The following is a 22,568-nucleotide window of genomic DNA, read 5'->3' as shown; positions in this document are numbered from 1 at the left end:
TAGTGAAAGAAAGAGAAAGAAGTGTGAGTTATACTGCCAGCACGCAGACATTTTCAGTTTGGGTTTGATTAATGTTCAGGTTTGATAGATGAGACACTAATGCATTCAGAGGAAAATATTATTTGCTCATTAAAATTCAGTTTCCGAATTGCCAATTTATGCTAACCACTTACAACATGCTGACCCGCAGGCTATAATGCAGTATTGCAGATGAAGATGTGAATAGGGAACAATTTGGCTACTGAAAAGTAATTTTTTTCCAGTCTCTTCATACCAAATATAAAATTAAGGTAAATGGAGAGAAAACATTCATCACAGCCTTGCATAGATATTTTTACAAATAAATATTCTTTCTAAATATTTTTAAAGAGATTTTTTGCTATAGGGCACGTGTGCTCACTGGAGAGACAAAGAGGGATAGAGAGACAAAAAGCGAGAAATCACCTCCTGGGAGGGTGACTACTCTGCAACCCCTTTTCCTCCAGTCTCCTCTCGGGATTTTGTGCACACACATACACATGAGTATGGCTTGAGTTTTAAGCCGCTGGGTCTGGGACACAAACTGCAGTAGACTAAGTGGGAGTCCAGCAACATAACCATTATACCATTGGCTGGTCCCCAAATAAATATTCTTTAGTTCAATGAGGAACATTGAATTTCCTGAGAAAATTGGCAGGTGAATGTTAAAGTCCCATACTATCCAACAGTTAAAGTGAACTTACTCTGCAGTTAAAAAAAAAAAAAAATTTCACATTTTAGCATCTAGGAAAAGATCTGCCTATCAATATTTTTGAGTTTTTTGAACCTTCTTTTAAAAAGTTTCCATAGATTCAATAACAAATCGACATTTTCATTTTTGCAATTTCACATTTTTGTTACAAAATTGAAGAAGTCACCATATCCCTGTTTTTGGATAATGGTAGCTAGTGGTGCTCAGTGAACACAATTTGCATGTGTCTTAAAACTCTTGTGATGGAAGAAAAATGATCCATCTATAATATTTATTCACTTGTTATTTCACTCATTCGTTTGGCAGTTATTGAACATGTCCTGTATATTTCATGTGCAAATTTCTGCAGAGACAAAGGACATTTTTATCTGAGATTTCGAGAGTAAGGTTCCCAGAGAGGATAACATTTAACCTATGTCTTGAATGATGGTTTTGGAGAAATCAAAGGGAAGAGGATGACTTCTTTTTTTCTAAAAGAGAGATTTTTGCTATAGGGTGCGTGTGCTTGCCAGAGAGACAGAAAAACAGAAAGCGAGAAATCACCCCCTGCAGTGGGCATGGTCATGACGCAATCCCTTCACCTCCATTCTCCTCCTGGGATTTTGGGCATGTATGCATACATGCCTGGCGTGCTTCAAGCTGCTGGGTCTGGGATTTGAATTGCAGTTGCCCATAAGGGAGTCCAGTGCCTTAATCATTACGTCACCTGCTGGTCCCAAGGATGATTTCTTAAGCGCCTGTGGCCTACTGGTCAAGAGAACTGGCTCCCACATGGCTGACTGTGCAGATCAAATCATAGCCCCGATGGTTTGAGAAACGTGCTGGGTGCACATGCATGCATATGCCCCAAATTCTGACATGATGAAATAATGGAGGAGAAGGGATTAGGGTGTGACCACAAACCCACTGGAGAATACTTTCTCTCTTACCCTCTCTGTCTCTTTAACAAGCTCAAGCTCATGCACTCTCCAGGAAAAAGAAAAAAAAAAACCATAGGTCCCTTATGTGAGCTCATGTTATCTTTGCTGTGCTGTCTACTGTAGAGAGAGTGTGTTTTAGGATTTGAATCCCAGATATTTTCTGTCCTGCTTCCTTGTAAGAAAGGAGGGCAGTAACAAATATGGACAGGTTTAGGAAAACAGCCTGCAAATATCTCTTAGTTTACGTGTGCAAAGTGTGCAGTGCATGCGGACTAGTAACATAGCCTTGTCATCCTCAGAAAGTTACAGTCAGATTTGTCCCCTCTTCAGTGAGGTTAGCTTCAACTAGTCATTCTTCGGAGGTCAGTGGAAAAAGACCGGCCTGAACCTCAGCTTGCTGTGATTCATGTGTGGCCCCACATGAGGGCAGACTTGTCACGGAGAGAGGCACCTCTCCTCTCCACGCAGCCCTGGCTGAGTGCACATCTGTCTGTCTCCATCCTGAGTGTAAAAACAACGGTGGCTCGTGTACATTTTGTTCACTAGGTGCTATATAAATAGAATTTCCTTGCATTTCAGACGTCATGGCTGGGAACAAACACATATAGTATAACATCAAATTTTCTACTAACACATTGCCAGGAGGGATCTGCTTTTACAGCTCCTTGCTTCTTCTGTGGTAAATTACTTTCCACAGTGCTCCAGGCAGGAAGCAGGGGGCTGGGGCACCCAGTTTTGACATGCAAATCTGAGCACTGTGCACATTAAGGCTGAGTTAAAGGACAAATAGCTCTCCCAACGCTGCAGTTATATTTATACATAAAACTCAGAAGACTTTCATTTCTGAGAACTCCTAAACGTAATCTGACCTTTGAATTTAAAATGCCTTAAATAAATACATGAATATTAAGTTTTGAACCTGAAACAACTCACAGGTGGTCCAGGTGGTCCGGGCTTCCCAGGCGGTCCCTCGCTACCCTGCAAACAATATATAGACCAAAATCAATGACATAGACATTTCTACATCAAGTTTATGAACCAGGTTGTGCTTGCTCAGGAGCCATCTTTTGAAATCAGCCAGACTGGTCGTTCTTTAGTTTTAGTTTTGCAAGTCTCATTCAGCTTAGCTTCCTCCTTTACATTTAGTAAGTACATTTCTAGATCACAGGAAAGGTGAATGTCTTCCCCATGTCCATCGGGATTCTCAGTGTGTGAGCTCTGGGGAAGTTTGTTTCTAGATGGAGCCAGACAACCCAGATGATTGTGTCCTGGACTTCCAGTGCAGAGAGGAGCTCGCCCAACCTGGGGGAGCAGAACAGAGCTCCTTCAAGCACACAGTGGGCTCTGGGATTGTCGTCCTGGGTCTGCCCTCACTTTTAGTCTCCCCTCGCTCACTGTCATTTCTTGAAAACTAGAGGCACCAGCTACACTCTGACCAAAGCAGAAAATCACAACCTGTGTTGTATCTGCAGAAGAAACTTCTTCCATGTCCTAGGTTAATATCAAGCTTAAAAACCAAGTCAGACAGCTCCCACTGAACAGAAGGACTGTGGTACAATCACTGCTGAAAGGGAAATGGTCTATACACTTTACACAGCCTTAGACATTCCGCTTACAGAAAAAGGACACTAAAGGTGGAATTTGTGAATAATGAATTCAGGTGGAAACTTGAAGAACACATTCACTTTTATTTTTGTAAAACACAGACTGCTTCTCAGTCCATCGTGAGCAGAATTACTGCAGTCCCTTTGGTGTCTTCCACCGGTTCTTCCTATCACTGTGCTTCTCTTTTTAGGAGAGTAGCTTCACAGAATCTTTTAAGTCCCTCTACATTAGGGGCAATGGCGAGAAATGGTTAATTATAAAAAGAATCCAGAGAGAGTAAAATTCCTACTCTCGATGCCCAAGAATTTTGAGGGATTTCAAACCATTTCCATACATTTTATGAAGGATTTCATTGTGATCCTGTTCCATTTTTTTTAGTCACACACACACAAATAAAAACTACACACATAAAATCTTTCCTTTATAAGTTTATCAGTAAAATAAACTGTAAAGTTGTTCTTGTAATGCATCTGCCTGGCTGTGTGGCGAAGAATGAGTGCTTTGTTTCCTTTCTCAAACTACCAGGATGGTGGCTCTCTCCCTAAGGCCTGTCATAGTCTGCTGACTGCTGGCACTGTCCTTCAGAGAGTTAGGTCATAGTTCTCATGCATCAACAAACAGGGAAAGTATGTGCTAGTAAAAAGACTTTTTTTTTTCCCTCCTAGTACAATTAAAAGTCATGTTTTCATTCTCATGTGTGCCCCTAAGCTCTTCTCAATGTGGAATTCCCATTAACTTCAAAGGCAAGTCTGCCTTGAATGCCTGAGTAATTTCCATAGAGAACAGAGAAAAAAGGCTGGTGGGGCTGGGCAAGCTCCTTGGAATAGTCACAGAAAAAACCGTGCCGAGACTATTTGGAATAAGCACATTGTTTCCTTTATATCTGTTGGTATTCCTGTGCTCCTTGACACCAGTATGCTCCATTTTAGTCAGGGAGCTTGAATCCCGACAAGTGGGTAGAAGCCACCTGAGTGGCTCCTGTGGACTCTTGATTCTTATTTCTCTAATCTGAAGAGCGAGGCCTTTTCTTTTTTCTTTTCTTTTCTTTTCTTTTCTTTTCTTTTCTTTTCTTTTCTTTTCTTTTCTTTTCTTTTCTTTTCTTTTCTTTTTTTCTTTTCTTTTATCTTATCTTTTATTTTTTCTTTTCTTTTCTCTTATCTTTTCTTTTTTCTTTTCTTCTTTTCTTTTCGTTTTGTTTTGTTTCATTTCGTTTCTTTTCTTTTTTGGAGATTTTTGTTATAGGGCATATGTACTCGCCAGAGAGAGACAGAGACTCAGGAAGTGAGAAATCATCCCACCTCCCGCTCCCAGTGAGGATGGCCACACTGAAATCCCTTTTCTTCCATTCTCTTTTTGGGATTCTGGGCATGCATGCACATGTGCCTGGTGTGAGTTTTTAGTCTCCAGCTCTGGGATTTGAACTGTGGTTGACTACATGGGAGTCCAGTGACATAACCATTACGCCATCCACTGGTCCCTAGCTAGGCCTTTTTCACTCATTTGTGGACTCTGCAGTCAGTTTATCAATAGATTCTAAATCAGGTAAACATGGCAGGCCTGTAGTCTTCCTGTCTGTGACCCTTCTATTACTGCTCTTCCCTTTTGACCACAACAACTCACTTGTGCAATAACTGGCTTCCCAGGAAATTACCCTGGTTCCTCAATGAATTTGCTCTATGACCTTCTGGAAACAGAACTTCCTGACTGTCCAGCAAGCCCTTTGGTTACTGGAATCCTAGCCTTGACAGCAGGCATGCTATCTGGAGCTTTAGCACCTGCTATTGTATGAAAGTTTGTGTCTCTCCAAAGTTACATGATGAATCCTAACCTGTAGGATGAGCTATTAGGAAGTAGAGCCTTTGAAAGGTGATTAGGGTATGAGGGTAGAATCTTCACGAATAGGATCAATGCCCTGTAACAGAGACACAAGGGAGCTTGTCACCCTTCCTCTATGTAAGGACACAGCTAGAAGGTGCCCTCTATTAACAAGAAGGTGGGTCCTACCAGACACAAATCTGTCAGCACCTTGAGCTTGAGCTTTTTAGTCCTCAGAACTGTGAGAAATATATGTTTGCTGTTTATCAGTCACCCAGAGTATGGTATTTTGTTAAAGAAAACTCAATGGCTAAAGATACCACCAATGGCTAGAACTCCCTGATATAATCCCCCTTACCTACATCTTTATGAGGCTACCCTAGCCCTACCTTGCCTCTCCACATAGACAGATGCCCTGGGCTCTGCCTCGACTCTTGATTTATGGCACCAATGTTCTATTCATCTTTACTCCTAGGAACACGGCTTCTGTGTTTGGACCAACTTTTGGACCTATGTTCTTCCAAGTCCACTTCAAGAACAGCTACTCCCTGACATCCCTCTTACATTCAAGCTTTGATTGATTTTATGGCTTTTTCTGTACACAGTTTCACCCTGCTCCTATCCCAAAGTTCAATTCACATGGTAAGTGACGTTTTCCTTCTGTACCTTGTCACCTTTTACTCCTGCAGGACCAGGATGTCCAGTTCGTCCCAATAAGCCCTGTAAAACACAAAACTAAGTTTGTTGCAGAAAAAACAACCAAATGGCCAAAGGGTATTGAAAACTGGTTGTTAAACTTATGTATTTTGAAGGTCATTTGATCCTAATTAAATCAGTCCTACAAGCTTATATTTCTTCAGGCTGATCCAGCAGCTGTATCCTACTGATAAGACTCGGAAGGGTGAAATTTGTATCTGTGGTTGCTTTTTCACCTTGGCCAACCACATTTAATGACCTTAATTGGAACCTTTTGATACATTTAAGAATCTAGCCTTGCTGTTTAAATGGCAATTTACATAACATTATGTCTTGCTAAATGAGCTATAATTTTGGTCGTTCAACATTTTAAATACTTCAAGACATGGCAGAATTAACAATGCACATATTGAGTTATGTGATCATAATTTACCAATGGAAAATAAAATTTAACTTTAATTCTTTGGTAATAGTTAAAATTTTCTTGATGTCTTTCACAACTCTTTTTTATAACTTTTAATTTTAGTGTGCAATTTAAAGTCAGGATTGTTTTATATAACTGCGGTGAATGCATAAATGATAACACTGAAATTATGATGAATCCATAATTCAAAACATTAAGGAATATGACTACATTCCTACTTGATAAAGTGGTAAGGACTTGATTTGAAAGGAGTGCTAAGGAGGGAAGACTTGGAAAAGTTAAGATATGAGCAGTGTTGCTAGATTTAACAAACAAAAAATACAGTATTTAGAACGAACATTCTATAAAAATTGCTGGAAAATTGTTCTGAAATTCAAATTAAACTGCATGTCTTATATTTTATCTTGTAAACCTAAAATTGAACTTCACTTAAGAGATCGTGTTTGGCAGGTGGGAAAGAAAGAGTCTGTCTTAGGAAAATAAGATAATAAAAGGTACAGAGGTTGGGGTCGGCAGGTGGCATGGTGGTTGAGGCGCTGGACTCCCACTGATTGTAGTTTGAGTCCCAAACCCAGTGGTTTGAAACTCATGCTGGGTGCTGTGTGTGTGTGCCCAAAACCTTGAGAGTAGAGTAGAGAAGGGATTGTGGCATGGCCATTCCTCTTGGGGAGTAATTTCTCACTTTCTATCTCTTTGTCTCTCTCTGGTGAGCACACGTGCCTTATGGCAAAAACCTAAAAAAAAAGAAGAGATACAAAGTTTGTAAAATGTTTGAGGAGCCATGAAGAAGAAGAAAAAAGCCTTACTTAAACAGAGGTGTTTTAATTCACATATTTGAATAAAAAGAAATTATATCTGATAATCCTTGCCCCCTCTTTTCTCTCCAGTAGTTAAGTTCTACGTTTATGGTGCTTAAGAATATAGGATGTCACCATCTGAAGAACTCTTCCAAAGGTTAGTACCCAAACATTCAAACCAAAAAAATAGAATGCTCTTCCAGATCCAACTTTTATTTCAAATAGAGTAGCTTAGTCACAGACATTTCTGGTTTTGTAGAATTCTGATAACAAATCTCTTAGGACACTTAGCAGCCTTAATGCTAAATGAAAATTTGAGATGTTGGATGAGGCTACTTTTCTAGGCAATAGCTAGTATACAGAGGCAGAGAGAATAAAAAAATACTAATTTACCTTACATCATTCCAGAAAATATGAACTCTGAGCAGAATTATTTTTTGTTGTTGCCTTTGTTGTTTTCTTTCTGGTTTTTGTTTGTTTGTTCATTTTGTTTTTTAGACAATGTCTTGCTATTGTGATACTTCTGCCTCTCTGATCTCCCAGCTGGAACTACAGATGCATACCACCAAACTCAGCTCCTTTCTTTTTTTTTTTTTTTTCTTTTCTTTCTTTCTTTCTTTTTTTTAATTTTTAGAGAGATTTTTGTTATGGGGCATGTGTGCTCACCAGAGAGACAGAGCAGGGCCGAGATACAGCAAGCGAGAAATCACCCCCTAGGGGGGCTGGCCACACCACAATCCCTTCTCTAGTCTCCTTTCGGGATTTTGGATGCCCAAAATCTGGTGTGAGTTTTAAACCGCTGGCTCTAGGGCTGGGACCGTGGTTGACTACGTGGGAGTCCAGTAACATAAGCATTATGCCATCTGCTGGTGTCAGCTCAGCCCCGTTTCAGGCAGCATCTTGCTGTGTTGCCCAGGCCAACCTCAAGCTCGTGATCCTTCTGCCTCGGCTGCTTCGAATTGCCTGGATTATAGGCACATGCCATTGCACCTGGCCCTTAGGTTAAACCAGGAACTGAAGCCAAGCCTTCCAGGTGGTATTTGGTCCCAGCCTGCAGAGCACAGCATCCTAGCAATGTGTGCTATCGAGGGTGAGTCAGAGAAATTTGAAGATACTTACAGGGGGTCCAGTAGGGCCTGGTGCACCTGGAGTGCCTGGAATTCCTTGAAGACCCTAGAAGAGAGAGTTCCTTCCATAAAATTGGTCATATCACTGTGAACATTTAGGCATTTGTTAACCAAATATTTTGACTACTAAAAATTAAACATATACATTTTAGCTAATCGAGAAATATGATGTATGTCATATACAAATACTTATCTTCAAAAAGTACAGATGGCGAGCTAAAATGCCATGACCTCTGTAAATGTATGTTTATGGTTAACAGATTGTTTCTGATCTTACAGCAAAGCTGCCACCTTGTCAGCAGTTGCATTGCCGAGAATGCTGCACTGCTAACGCACAGAAATACAAATTTCAGACTGGCAGAATGCCATCAAAGAAACACATGATTATACTAAAGCATCCTTTATGTAGTGGGAAAATAAGACTACATTTTAATATAAAATTTAGTTAAGCTGATCAGTTCATTACAAGAAGAAAGCTGGCTCATTGACAAATTTAGATTTAGAAACCTTTAATGGCTTAAGCATAAAAAGCAAATCGAATTTTTTCTCCCTCCCCTTCTTATATTTTTTTAGTATAATGCTAAGTATACTAGACAGGATTTAAGATGCTCATATGTTCATATGTCAAGGACAAATTGTCAAGATTAACTGGCAACTTGTGTAATGAATTTTGTTCCTTTACCAAGTATATCAACAACAGCATATTAGCTAAGTAATGTTAAGGTCTGTAACATGAAATATTTTGCAACTGTTAAAATCATGTTTTAGAAAACAATTGGATAACATGGAAAATTAAATGTTACATAGCATAGGGACTAATGTTTTACATGTTATAAATATACTCTTTAAAGATAGATATGATAGAAGTTTGTATTAATTGACCATAACCAATAGATTAATGTTTTATCTGGGAACTTTAGTTTCAGATGTGTTTCAGCATTCTGTATTTTCAGATATTTTTACAAAGGTAGCACAGTGCATATTCTGGATATTATGTAACACTCCCAGGGGTCCCTGGGGCAGCACCTTTTAATAAGCACACAGATATTTCTATAGCAAGAATGTATGCTATTCTGACAGGGTAAAAGAAATGGCTCAACTCCATATGAGTTCAGGTCAAATTTTGTTGTCAAATGAATTTGCTGCATACTCGGGGAAAAGTTTCCAGGGTTTCGGAGGTTTTTGGGTATTGGAATTGTGGGCGATGAGATATGGATCATAATATTATTATTATAAGCAGTCCTTCCTGGGCAGTGGGGATAGAGATATATTATCTTTGTAGTGCTTTAACTTATTCCTTAAATTTTCTATAATAAATTTAGATCACTTCCACAGTCAGAAAAAAGAATGTTAAGTATTCTTTTGTAATTTCAGATAACCATGTGATGCAAGTTCTAGATTTAAATGGTTTCACTCTTTCAGAAATTAAATTCTTTTACTGAGTAAAGAATTCTTCTATTTATGAGCGTTCTGGAAGACTGAGCTGGATCAAGTTTCTTTGCAATGATGGGATCAAGAACCAAGCTCTGCCTGACTTTCTATCCATTGCCCAATGGGCTCCTATGTTACTTCAGGCTTATTTATGTAATATGCAAAAGAATCTTCTGGAACATGCTAGAATTCTTTATGTAATACGTCTTGGTTAAAATTTTGTGTATACTTGTGTTAAAGAATGTTGACATATTTTCTTTCAACATTATATCACTGTCATTGGCAATGCTGTTTGCGTGTATGTGTGTGTGCGTGTGTGTGTGTGCATATGCAAACTATTCATTAGACTGTTGTTATTCCCTTACTATTAGCTTGTTTACTAGCTCATAAATAAAAGGAAATAATTTTCCTTTGGGAATGGTACCTCTTAATGATTGGAGATGACAAATGTTATACCAGAAATTTCCTTCTATCAGAAAACCCACATTTCCAAACATTCTCTCTGTATGTACCTGTATAAGATATGCATGCACATAGGTATTCCTTTTTTTTTTTTTTTAGCTACCTTTTAGTCTCAACACTGAATTAGTCTAGAGATGCTGAGTGAGTTTTTAGGAAGTCTAATTTATAAGCTTGGGACTCATTAACCTTTGATGACCACATTAAACTTTAAAATAAACCTCAGTCCATAAATAAAAAAAACATCATTCTCAGCAGTCTTTCTCTGGACAGGCTGAAATTTTGTAGTAAGGGTAAAAGTTACTATGGATGCATAAAGGGCAATAAGATAATTTTAGAAGACAAGGTGGTCATTAAAGAAGGCACATACATATTAAAGAGTAGGACAGTCAATTTAGCATATATGCCAAACTAAAATACAAATTAAAATTTATTACATAGATATTCAGGGATCATTAGAGCCAAGTTCTTTCCTTGCTCTGATATTTTGATCTTGCAAGTCCTAGTGAAGTTGCTACTAAGAAAATTTATTTTTCTGTTGGTATAGTTTATGGCTGATGACATATTTCATGTCCGATTTATCAATTACTACCTTGAAATATTGTATGCAGATCTGCATTCCAAGCCAGAAATGACTCAGTATGAGAGGTGAAGCTGTGTTCTATTAGCATCTTGACACTTGCTACGTTGTTGTGGAAAACAGCTGAGAAAATTGTGGAAGATGGTATCACTTTACTAAAGAGCAATAAACAAGCAGGTAACCCTCTCTCTACGTTCTCAGGCAGATTAAATTGAAGACATAATAATTAGAAGCCTTTGGGACCAGCAGATGGTGTAATGGTTATTTTGTTGGATTCCCACATAGTCAACTGCGGTTTGAGTCTTGGACCTGGTGACTTAAGCTCACACTAGGCGCAAGTGAGTGCATGCCCAAAATCTTGAGAGGAAAATGGAGAAGATATTGCGGCGTGGCCATCTTCCCTGAGGGGTGATTTCTTGCTTTCTGCTTCTCTGTCTCTCAGGTGAGCACATGCACCTTATAGCTTAGGAAATGAATGTAAATTAATTAACTAAAAAAAGTTTCAAAAAAAAAAAAAAAAAAAAAAAAAAAAAGAAGTTTTCAAAGAGACAAGGTGTCCCCTCCATGTCTTTTCCATTAAGAGTAGAACAGACATTTGAGATTTTTTAAGATTAGATATTACGTACATATGGTACAGTTATCGGTCAGTTGATAGGTTGTGGCCTAAGATTTTTTCAGCTAAATCAATAGATTATAATTTTAGGTGGTCCCAGTAGAAGACAAGATTATATTTACTATTTAGGATAAATTTGAGCTAAAAGCTGCACTGCCCAATTCTTCTCAAAAGGTTCAACTCAGTCAGTATGATACTTTAAGTTTACTCATACTATTCATGTGATGTGAAAAACCAGTAGAAAAAGATCTCCTGAACCTGCTGGACTTCTCCATGTAATAAGACTCTTGTTTAAAATTTTGTATATCCTATGTCAAAGAAGCCATAAGGTATACCTCAGAGAGAATACACTAAAATAGTGAGAGAGCATTAACAACGAATTTCAGTGCACAAAGAGGGCAACTTACCCTGCAGAATCAATAAAAATGAACTTTCAGTGAGTTTCACTGTGAGTCACTTATAAAAAGCCCGAATTCCATTTAGTTCATGATCTTTTTGTTATTACCTTCTCAACTGCCTTTAAAGTCTACCTCTTGAATCTAGGCAGTTAAAAGCTGTTCGAGTATTTAAAATCAGTTATTGTGCTTGTACTTCAGTGAAATCTTCTGTGGCACTTGAGAAATGTTCAATAACGATTACTTATTTTGAGAATCAAATGCCTATAGTGTTTTGTTTAGGGATGAAAATAAATGTTATACTTTTTTGTTCTTTTAAAAAAAACAAGCTCAACATCAAAGTTTTCCAGAATAGAATCAATATTAATTAAAACAATAATATATCATGATAACTTGTAATGTGAAATATACCTCTGACTAGAAAAATAGATCTGCTTTATACTGGGTGATTTTCTGCACTAACATCAAGGTTAATACACGCCAGATGGCTTACTTACTTTCGTTTAAGAATTATTAGTATCAAAACTGTTTAAACTAACAACAATTCATCATTCTAATTGGTTTTTCTAAGAGTTAATGAGAATTACGCAGGACAAGAATGATATTCTGGGTATCACCATGGCTGGGAGTCAGAAAATCATACCATTATCTTGCAAGCACTTTTGAGTTGGAACTTTAGTCCTCTGGGTAAGCAGTTAATATAAACTAGTCCAGATCCTTCATATTGCTTTTTTTTTGGGGGGGGGTGGATAATTGCTTTATTAATATCTCAAAATAATCTGCCGTGATAAGATGGTCTTTAAACATTACAAGTAAAAATAAAATTCTTGACAGCGAAAATAAACAAAGCTTAAAAAAAAACAAAAACCGAAAATCCTCTAAAAGAAAAACCAATTTCTTTTTTTTAATATCTAAGTGTATTTATTTATTTCTATTTTTATTATTATTCATACATTAAATCACTATACATCATTTAGATTGTGAAGAGACTTTACCCAACATGATATACACCTCAGTCCAGCCCAGTTGAGACCCCTCCACACACCCTTGTCAACAGATAATAAACCTTATCTGTGTCCCACAAGTGTCTTACCTCTCCTTCCCCCCCAAAATTTCCTATGCTCTTCCCCTCTCACACTCTCTTTCCACTTTGCCTCTAGTGTCCATTATAATTTTTAATACTTTGATGTTCTGCAGACTTTCAGTCTCTACCATACAGTGCTATTGGTTTTCATTTTTTTCCTCCCAGGATTTGGAAGTTGAGTAGAGACACAGAAAAATAAAGTAGTCAAAGTTGAATCATGTTACAGCTGTATCCCAGGGCAGCTCCGTTGAAGTCTAGAGCTGCCCTTATTCCTAGACTGGTAGTTTAACTGTTCTTCAATGCTTTTAGAAATCCTGGGGTTTTTTGAAATTAAGTTTTCCCTTCCTTATTTCCTTTGTATTTATCTCAATAACACTGGCACTGTTATCTGATATATGAACAAGAAAAGCCATATCTGATATGTTAACTTCGTGCCTTAATTTCCTTGTCTCAAAGAATTTGGACCATGAGTAGTCAACATGAACATATTATTTAAACTGTGTTAGCACTTAAAAGTCCTACTTACTCTTTGTCTTTATTGGTTTTAATATTAAGTATAAGTTAAGGAAAAAATTATGTCTTTCCTCTGTTAAATTAAATATAGAGAATCAATAGTAGAAGTCTGTTGTTACCTCATCACCTTTCTCCCCAGGTATTCCAGGGTAGCCCCGCTCTCCTTTGGTTCCCTGAAAAGACAATACATTTGGTTGGCAAATGCATCTTTTGATCTTTTGGAGTAACAACAACAAATCTCTTGTCAGGACACTTTGGACACGTAATTTGGATAGGGACAGGAACAAGTAAATGGCAATGGCTTTTACACCACTTTATATATATATAATATCTCTCTATATAATATAGAGATATATTACATATAATATAAAAATATAGATTTAAAAATAGTAATTTCATTTTATTTTTAAAAATGTTTATGTGCTTTTTTTTTTTATTAGCAGGAGACAGAGAGAGAAAGGTAAGCATCCTCAAAAGGGTCTCGGCTGTGGTTATCTCTTCCAGCCTTTTCTTAGCCAGCTAGGATCATGGCATGTGTATAAACATGAGTCTGGTGTGTACTCATGGACCCAGGAACTGAACTCTGATCTTCCGTATCACTCCTAGTATTGTAGAGCACTGTGCTACCACTCCATCATTGTGGCTAAGCCAAAGTGGTGTATTCTTAAATGGAATTTTTTTTTGGAAAGGTTTTTGCTATAGGGCACATGTGCTTGCCAGAAAGACAGAGAGAGACAGACAGAAAGAGAGAAATCATCCCCCAGGGGGGATGGCCACACTGCAATCCATTCTCCTCCATTCTCCTCTTGGGATCTTGGGCACGCACGCACACACGCCCAGCATGAGTTTAAGCCACTGAGTCCAGGACTCAAACTGCGGTCAACTACATGGGAGTCCAGTGACATAGCCATTATGCCAACTGCTGGTCCCTTAAATGGGATTTCTTTTTTCATAATGAATTGAGGGTCCCATTGAGAAGAGTGGAGAATAGACTTCCTTACCTTTGGGCCCTCTCTGCCTGGGAATCCTGGAGGACCCCGTGGCCCTATGTCGCCCTAGAGAACAGAGCAGTAGCAGAACTGAGAGAATGCATGATGTGTACTAGCGTCCACAAACATCAGCCAGCCTTCTTACCTTCCGTGCTACAGAATCATACTTTCCAGGCTCACCAGCACCTCCTTCCTCTTTGTTGCTTTTCAGCCCAGGGACACTCGCTTGGCAGTTGCCACAGAAGTTCTAGTGAGTATGAAGACAGGGTTATGGAGAGATTCATACTAGCAGTCTATGAAAGTGAGGTTTGATCTGATTTGAGGTTCTATTTGAATCTTTATCAGACATGAGTGGATATATCCACTGCTAGGTCACTTTGCTTTCAGAAACTTAATTTATCCAATTTTAAAATTGACTTTCAGTGAGGTAAAATTATTGACAAAGTTAATCTCCAGTATCTATTTATACTTGTGAGTTTTCATTTAAAACATGTCTCTGATGATATTTAAATGGAAAATTTCAAATAAATAAGGGAAAGACACATAAATTAAGAGCATGCACTGAATTTCAATTACTTAGCAACATGTTTTAAAAGGGAATTGATAATAAAGTTAGAAATATCCAGCAAGTTTGTACAACCGATAGCATATATTATTAAAGGACAAAAAACTGTGAAGAAGAAATTTCTCCTTTGGGGAGCAAAATTGGAGAACCCTCAACACCGTTTACTAACATTTCATTTGTCAGTGGAGGCACTCAAGTGAGAAATAATTTCTTGAGTCACTTGGGCTTGAGTCCTATGTCAAATTCAAGTGAAGATAGGAAATTTAAGTGAAATTACCTTTCCTTTTCCTTCTTTGTAACCTTTAGCTGGTCTGGAAAGGCTTGAATTTAAGCATCTGAGCTCATAGACAAACATAAGTTTTCATAGAGCTAAAGAAAAAGTGTCTATGAAAAGCCCTAGAAGGGCTTATTTTTAAATAAATTTTGGAATACGATATAACTAAAGACAACATAGAATAAAGACCATTGAGTGAGGGAGGTAGTTTACCAGCTGACAGAAGGTAGGGCATTATGAACTACTATTCTTTCATCCATTTTAATAAAGGGAAGACTCTTTAAATATATGAAAACAGAACTAAAGCATGCCATTGCTGAGAAGTTGGCAAGTCATGCCATGGCTATTCAAGTTCAATATTTTTGAACCAGTGGATATCAGCATAAGTCAGATTTCCAAAAATAACTTCTTAGAACAATAATTTTGTAAGATATTAAAAAGGTTTAGAGGCAAAATGTCTAAAAAATGCTAGATTGAAAAGTTTTCTTTAGACTAATAAACCATAAAAAAACAATAAGACCCTGGCATTTGATAGAAAGTGGTTGTATATGAAGAATGATTGCTGAGTGAAGCTAGCCAGGCTATGAAAGAAAGATATTGTATGTCTCTACTTACTGTACACTGATTGTCCACACTCTATGGTAGTGACTGAAAGATTGGAGGGCATAAACACAGTGAAAAAAGCTATGGATGCTGGAGTTAGTGTGGAAGGAGGGTGGGAGAGGGGAAGAGTATGGGGAAGGAAATCAGGGAGAAAAAATAGAGGCAGGACATTTGTGGGACACAGAAATGGTTTATTTCCTATTGATGATAATGTGTATAGTATTTTCAACTAGACTGGCCTGAGATGTATTTCATGTTGGGTAAATTCTCTTTACAAGCCAACTGATGTCTAGTGATTGAATGTTTTAAAAAAATAAGACTAATAAAAATAAAATAAAATGAAAAATAAGTTTTCTTTGGGACCAGCAGGTGGCATGGTGGTTAAGGTGCTGAACACTCCTACATGGCCAACCACAGTTCAAGTCCCACACCTGGTGGCTTGTTTTCTCACTTTGCCTTCCTCTCTCTCCCTAGTTAAATTAAAATAAATGAATGAATAAATAAAATTCAACAATTATATTTTTAAAATGTTTTATTTATGGTGGTCTTTCTTAGAGTCTTAATACATTAATGGGAGTGGGCGTTAAGTGTGATGTTTCCCAAACTAATTTTACTCCCTGAATCATTTCACAGGGCTAAATGTTCATAAGGGAATAAAAGCATATGTAATATAATTATAGAACCATCACTGATAATATCTGAAAAACTATGAAGATAGAGAAATACTTAAGGAATTACAAGAAACAAAATGGTTTCTGTACTTCAAAAAGAATATGAAAATGAGTTATTATATCCATAGACATAAACATGACATATAAATACGGAGAAAAACCTTGGCATAGAAACATAAAACAACTTTTTTTAATGCCTGAGGGTGTTTATATGCAAAATAGAGAGAGAAAGAAGGGGACCAATCACAAACATTTTATAACGGGTTATTCAATGGACCATTTCAGTAAAATATTAAAAAATGCTAATTGCTATAAATTGACAGAATTTTCTAAGAGTCATTTGAAAGTGACCTCATTTTCTTTAGGTTAGGTTTACCAAAACAATGAATTAAGAGAAACTGGAAACTGAAGAATGTCTTCAGATTTCTTGTGGAAAAAAAGATGCATCACATTTCCTAATGCATAATCCCATTCAAAAAGGGATTGATACACAAATTAAACTAGCAAAAGGTCTTTTGCTTTTTTATTTATTTATTTTTAAATTAAATTTTTTTTTTTGCTATAGGGCATGTACACTTGTTAGAGACACAGAGACAGAGAGACAGAGAGAGAGAGGAAAGGAGAAATCACCTCCTGGGGAGATGGCCACACTGCAACCCCTTTCCCCCACATTTCTCTTATGATTCTGGGCACATGTGTACACACGCCCATCATGTTTTTCAAGTTGCTGGGTCCATGACTCAGACTGTGTAGTCAACCATGTGGGATCCAGCACCTTAACCTCCATGCCACCTGCTGGCTGCAAAAGTTCTTTGAGAAGTCTGCAGTTATGCCATTTCCCCCTCAATACTTTAACCAAAGGTGTATTTGAAAAGAGAAGGCAGGATGATTGAGCATGCTAAAGTCTCAAGTCAGAGAGGGAGAGTTAGTGTTGAGTAACTGGATCAGGATTTAACATTATATTAGGAGATTGATTTGATGACCAACTCCCAACCTAAGTTCCTGTATTTAGATTTTGTTTTGGGAAACTCTAATACAAACATCCTCCTATTGAATATAGTTGGTTGAGACTGTAAGTCAAAGTGACCTGCCCACCTCTCACCAATCGACTCTCTTGGGACCCAGAATCCCGGTTAGATGATGCTAGCTGGAACAACGGAAGGGTGTATTTATTAAAGGGAAGCCACTCTTGTGATTCTGTCATTCTTCCCATTCCTGAGACACCTGGAGCCCTGGTTCCTCTTCTTACTGGGATCTGTTCCTAGTTTTTAGTTTTTGTTTTTGTCTGTTCTGTTAGCTACCTTATATTCTATCAGGATATGTGTTTCTGTTCAAGTGTCATGTTTCTGACACATAAGAACCCAAACATCCGGAATAATGTAACTCCTACAACCCTATTTCCAAAACTACTAAAAAAACGAAGAACTTCCGATTTAATGTCTGAGGACCTTGGTTCCTGTTAATGCTACACTTACTAGCCATGTGACTCTGAGTAAGTTACTTAACTGCTCAGAACTTCAGGTTTCTCATCTGTACAATGAGATGGCTACTACAGTCTGAACTCAGAGGATTACTATGAAGATTACATGAGATAAGTAAATATTATTACTTATGACATGTAACTATAACTCAATAAATATAAAATTGTTCTGTAACTCCCACAAATACTCTTTTCTGATTTATAAGAATATGTTGCCTTTTAGAGATGAAAAAACCCTGTATATTTATATTCTTAATTACACTTACATACCAATTCTCAAAACTCTAATCACCCAACAAATACATACAGTAGAACTCTTGAGTCTTTCAAATTAAATTAAATGAATATGTTTGCCTGTCTTACTTCTGTGCAAATCATTGCACTGAATACTAAGAATATAAACTAAACTACTTATATACAGCTATTCTCTAGGGGTGTGTGTGTGTGTGTGTGTGTGTGTGTGTGTACATGTATGTATTGCCCATTCATAAGATAAGACATAAGGTGTTCATCTGAGTTCATTCAGTTTGAGCAGATCACACAGAAGCTGCAAATACAGAACCTTAGAGATCCCATTATCAACCCTCCACTCATTCTGTGTTACAGATGAAATACATGAAAGCACTAGAGAAAAAAAGTCATAACAATATTAATTCCCTATGAATACATAATAGGTAAAGATCATTTTTATACCAGGTGTGAAGGTAGTTGTAGACTTTGGAATTCAGTAGCTCATTTTGCAAAATCTATGCCAGTGAAACACAGCCTTATGAACTAGCCGTTTACTGAGCAGTACTGGTGTTCATCCTGGGACAGATCAGAGCAGATCCAGTGAGAAGGATTAGCTTTTGCAGTACTGAGCCAGGGTGGGTAAGCACCCATGAGGAAGCTGTTGTGCCAGAGGAGAGAATGAGCTACTCAAGGGCCATAATATACTATGCTGTGCCTGTAGCTCAGCTCAGAACTCCCCTCCCCCATTTTCATGCCTAACATGAGAGATTGCTAAGAAAGAAGAGAGTTGGAGGAATTAGCATAAATGACAAAAGATACATGATCCTTTTTCTACCTTAAGATGTTATGCCATTCATTAAAAATTAAATTATAGTTCAGGTTAAGCAATGAACTCAATTTCTCATAAAGATTTCCCCTCTGATTTTTCCTGGAGATTAACACATAATTTCTAACATAGCAACAGAGTACCTTGAGTAAGGCGCCGATGTCTCCCAAGAGAGGAAGTGCTATCTGAGGTTAGGGAGAAAAAATCAAGTTCATGTATTTATACATACATGCACACAATATGATACAAACATACAATATGATATAGATTTTTTTCTTCAAATTGCCAGGCCACTTGATATCTTAGACATGGGGTTTCTAGAATCTCATTGTCAGAATCACTGGCTTACCATTATGTTTCATATCAAGAAACTGATGCACTGAAAGAATTCAGAACTATTTTTGAGAAATAGTCACTATTCCCCTACCATAAACATACATCACTGTTTTAATGCTGCATCTCTTGTTTTCTATTTTCATGACATGGCAGCCTCTATGTCATCCCTAGTCTATTATTGGTTTTAAATAATGCATAAAGGTAATCATTTATTAAAAAGAGATCACTCTGCCAAACATTATCAGGCTGTTAAGAAATATGAAAAATATAAGATGAGTTTGCTTTGAAGTTATTTCTCATGAAAGTTCAAAACAGTCTATATCTACCTTAAGTGATGTATAAGACAGACACCAGGGGAACTCGGGCCATGTTTCAGCTGCATGTCTTTAAAAAGTCCTTCAAAGAGATACTCTGGAAACCCAAGTAACACTTCACAAGATCCCCAGATGATGGACACATGATTCACTTAGCGGTAGAGATAAAGTAAGGCCCAAATATGCCTCTGCATGTAGCTTATAAAGGCGCACACGACCCAAACAGTGTGGGAGGTAGAGGGATTTGGGAGGCTTAGAACTGAGAGGCTGGATTTGGATCTTAGTATACGAAACTCTTAATACAATGACATGTACCATATGGCCTCTCAAATTGTAACTGGTGAGTCTGAAGCTATTTAAGGGGATTTCACTGTCGCTCAAAGCAAGGTTTAACCTAAAATAAAACTTTGGAACATACGTTTAGTGCCTAAACCCACTTTTAAAAGAGCCTACTAAAACTGGTTTTCATAATTGAATCATCTAAGCATTTAAAAGCCACAGAATCAATGTATGTATACTATACTGTAGGTAACTTACCTGCAAACATTCATTTAGAAAAATGAAATTCATGTGGTCACTACCATTAGGAATAACAGAAATTGTGGCTATATATTTTATCTCAGTTTTCATGGGATTGAGACATTACATACAGAGGCTCAGCCTGGGGCCAAATTGTATAGTTGAATTATACCCTCAAGAAATAACAATTCAACACATACCAAAAAAAATGCTGACCCAGCTTGAATTTTTGTTTCCCTTTACAAAATAATGGGGATAAACAAAATCACCAAGCAGTCACTGAGCATTCTAATTAGTTTGAACAGCAAAACTTGCTTGGTGAGCTGCTTAGCTTCTGGGTGCATTAAAGATACATAAATCAGGCAGAGTCTGTCTACATACCGGGTCACCTGGGGGGCCTGGCAGGCCTGGTTTTCCATCTCTGCCTGGAGATCCCTGGAGAAAGAGACAATCATGTTCAAATCTTTGCAGGTTGGCACAAGTGTAAATTAAAATGGGAATGGGGGCAGGGGCAGGTAAAGAAGGTCCTTACATCATTCCCTGGGGTCCCTGGAGTTCCTGGCAATCCAGGGAGACCTCGAGGACCCTAAAAAAAGGGGGGGATTAAAAAAAAAAGATATGTATGAGGACAGTCTTACAGAAATATTCCCAAATAAGCACACTTAATTTGCTGTGGGAAATAACAATAATAACTTAGCTAAGTAGCTTACCTGAATACCTGGCTCTCCAGCTGGTCCTTGGGAGCCCTGAGTAAAATGAGATTGAATTATCAGAATTCCATCAGGAAAGTCCATAAATTATCCAAGTGAGATAAAAGTCTAAACATTGTAATTTATTTAGCTCAACAACAAGAATCCCCCTATGTACACTCAGTGACGTCAGGTAAGACTTCTGGATAGTAGATAAACACCCAACCTAGAAACATCAACACAATTTTGCTCAGATATCTGACACATCTTGTTCATTGCCACCTGTCACATTCACAAGTGCACCAACACTGCATCCACATTCTAGCTGTTCAGAACCTGCCCACAAGGTCACTGGTTCAGGGCTTCCTTTTCTTTCTACTTTCTGCTTTGGGCTATTCCTCCCTATAAAGAAGTCACCAGCAATCTTGTTCAGTGACAGGAATACAGAGTAAAATGACAATTACTCTTTTCTAATTTTGGAAAATTGGAATTTGAGGTAACTGAAGTGTGGATGGGAGATGACTGGGGAACTGAATGGCGTTATTTCTCTTCCTATTACATATGCATGGACCACTGAATAAAGACTTTACAATCTAAGTAAATGAAGACCTGGTTGCTTGGCAGTTGACTTCAGTAACTGCTCACTGCTTTACCTTTGTTAGTTTTTAGAGTAAAACTTCATACCACTATTATTGCAAACACTTTTTGCTTCCTTTCTATGTATACTGTGTCCCTAGCTGATTTTTTTTTCCTTCAATTGCTATCATTTTTCTAGTAATTTCCTGATAGAATTTTTAAAATTTTGTTTAATGTTCTATCTCCAATGGCCTTTTCTATTCTTGCCCTGGAAAAGTCCAACAGCAGTCACACACACAGCATGACTATTCACTATTCATGCTTTCTTTTAACTCTCGTAACTTCAATATAAGGCTGTGATATTGTGATATAATAATAAATATATTTAGTCTTTGTGCCTGTTTTCCTGCCTCAGAGCTTCTAATCCCTTGGAATTTTATGGGTTGGAGGAGCTTCTTTTGTTCTAGTAAGGTGACTCTTGTTGGATTCCTCAATAGATGCTGGTCACCTCAAATAAATAAATAAATAAACAAACAAACAAACACAAACAAGCCAAACCTTCCCAGTCTTGAAGAGGGAAAAGGAGCTGCAAATGGAGTCAATAATCAATCAGGCTATGCAATGATGCCTCCAAAGAGATGTCGAAAGGACAGGATTTAGAGAGCTTCAAGCTTGGCGAAACACAGCCAAGTGCAGAGTGGGTGGCTCACACCGAGTCCGTGGGACGGAGGCTCCTGTGCTCAGGACCCTTCCAGACCTCACCGTATGAATCCCTTCTGCCTGTTTTTTATTAATATAATAAACTGGTACACACAGGACAGTATTGTCCTAGCTTCATTGAGCCCCTTTAGCAAATTACTAGAACCAAGGGGCTGGTTGCTGAACCCCCATTTATAGCAAGGTGGTCAGAGGTTCTGGAGGCCCAGACATGTGACTGGCATCTGAATTAGGAGTCAGTCTTGAGGGGCTGAGCTCTTTATCTGTGGGATCTGACTTGAATTCCAGGTAGAGTCGAACTCAACTGAATTACAGGACACTCAGGTGGTATCCATCAGGGAGCTGATGTATGGAAAAATCTCCCCACCGCTGGTGCTAAAGTGAAGTACTGAGCTCAGTGTTATAAGCATAGTAGGGGAAATGGTTTGTTTCTAAATTACAATGTTGGCGCTCAGAAAATGATACTCCAAAGACTGATCTTTTGGCTGAATTGTTGAAACAATTTCAGATCCAAGGTCTCTCTATGACCTTTCCACTGACTATTCTCTCTCAATTATCTTTGATCCTTTTTCTCTCTACAATAGCAGGG

The 22,568-nt window shown here is 37.9% G+C and overlaps 1 protein-coding gene and 2 long non-coding RNA genes across 3 annotated transcripts in view; all 3 read right to left on the bottom strand.

Moving 5' to 3' along the window:
- Positions 1-3,138, bottom strand: part of LOC102469314 (collagen alpha-1(XIX) chain) — an 18,658-nt gene extending 15,520 nt beyond the window's left edge. The window contains exons 1-2 of the mRNA XM_027768223.1: positions 3,025-3,138; positions 2,584-2,628 (exon numbers count right to left, since the gene is read on the bottom strand). Coding sequence (XP_027624024.1) covers positions 2,584-2,628; positions 3,025-3,138 — 159 coding nt within the window. The remainder of the gene's footprint in view (positions 1-2,583; positions 2,629-3,024) is intronic.
- Positions 3,139-5,750: 2,612 nt separating this feature from the next.
- LOC114006109 (uncharacterized) lies at positions 5,751-14,421 on the bottom strand. The gene is made up of 5 exons (XR_003547871.1): positions 14,324-14,421; positions 14,191-14,244; positions 13,309-13,362; positions 8,107-8,160; positions 5,751-5,790 (listed from the first exon to the last, which is right to left on the bottom strand). It is a non-coding gene; the product is annotated as an uncharacterized LOC114006109 (long non-coding RNA).
- A 4,550-nt stretch (positions 14,422-18,971) lies between these two features.
- LOC114006113 (uncharacterized) overlaps positions 18,972-22,568 on the bottom strand; it is an 8,498-nt gene continuing 4,901 nt past the window's right edge. The window contains exons 2-5 of the long non-coding RNA XR_003547875.1: positions 20,708-20,743; positions 20,530-20,583; positions 20,379-20,432; positions 18,972-19,013 (exon numbers count right to left, since the gene is read on the bottom strand). This is a non-coding gene — a long non-coding RNA (uncharacterized LOC114006113). The remainder of the gene's footprint in view (positions 19,014-20,378; positions 20,433-20,529; positions 20,584-20,707; positions 20,744-22,568) is intronic.

The sequence above is a fragment of the Tupaia chinensis genome, unplaced genomic scaffold, assembly GCF_000334495.1.
Source record: "Tupaia chinensis unplaced genomic scaffold, TupChi_1.0 Scaffold145685_1, whole genome shotgun sequence".
Taxonomy (NCBI): Eukaryota; Metazoa; Chordata; class Mammalia; order Scandentia; family Tupaiidae; genus Tupaia; species Tupaia belangeri.
The sequence above is the reverse complement of the archived record's forward strand: the minus strand, read 5'-3'. Positions and strand labels throughout refer to the sequence as shown.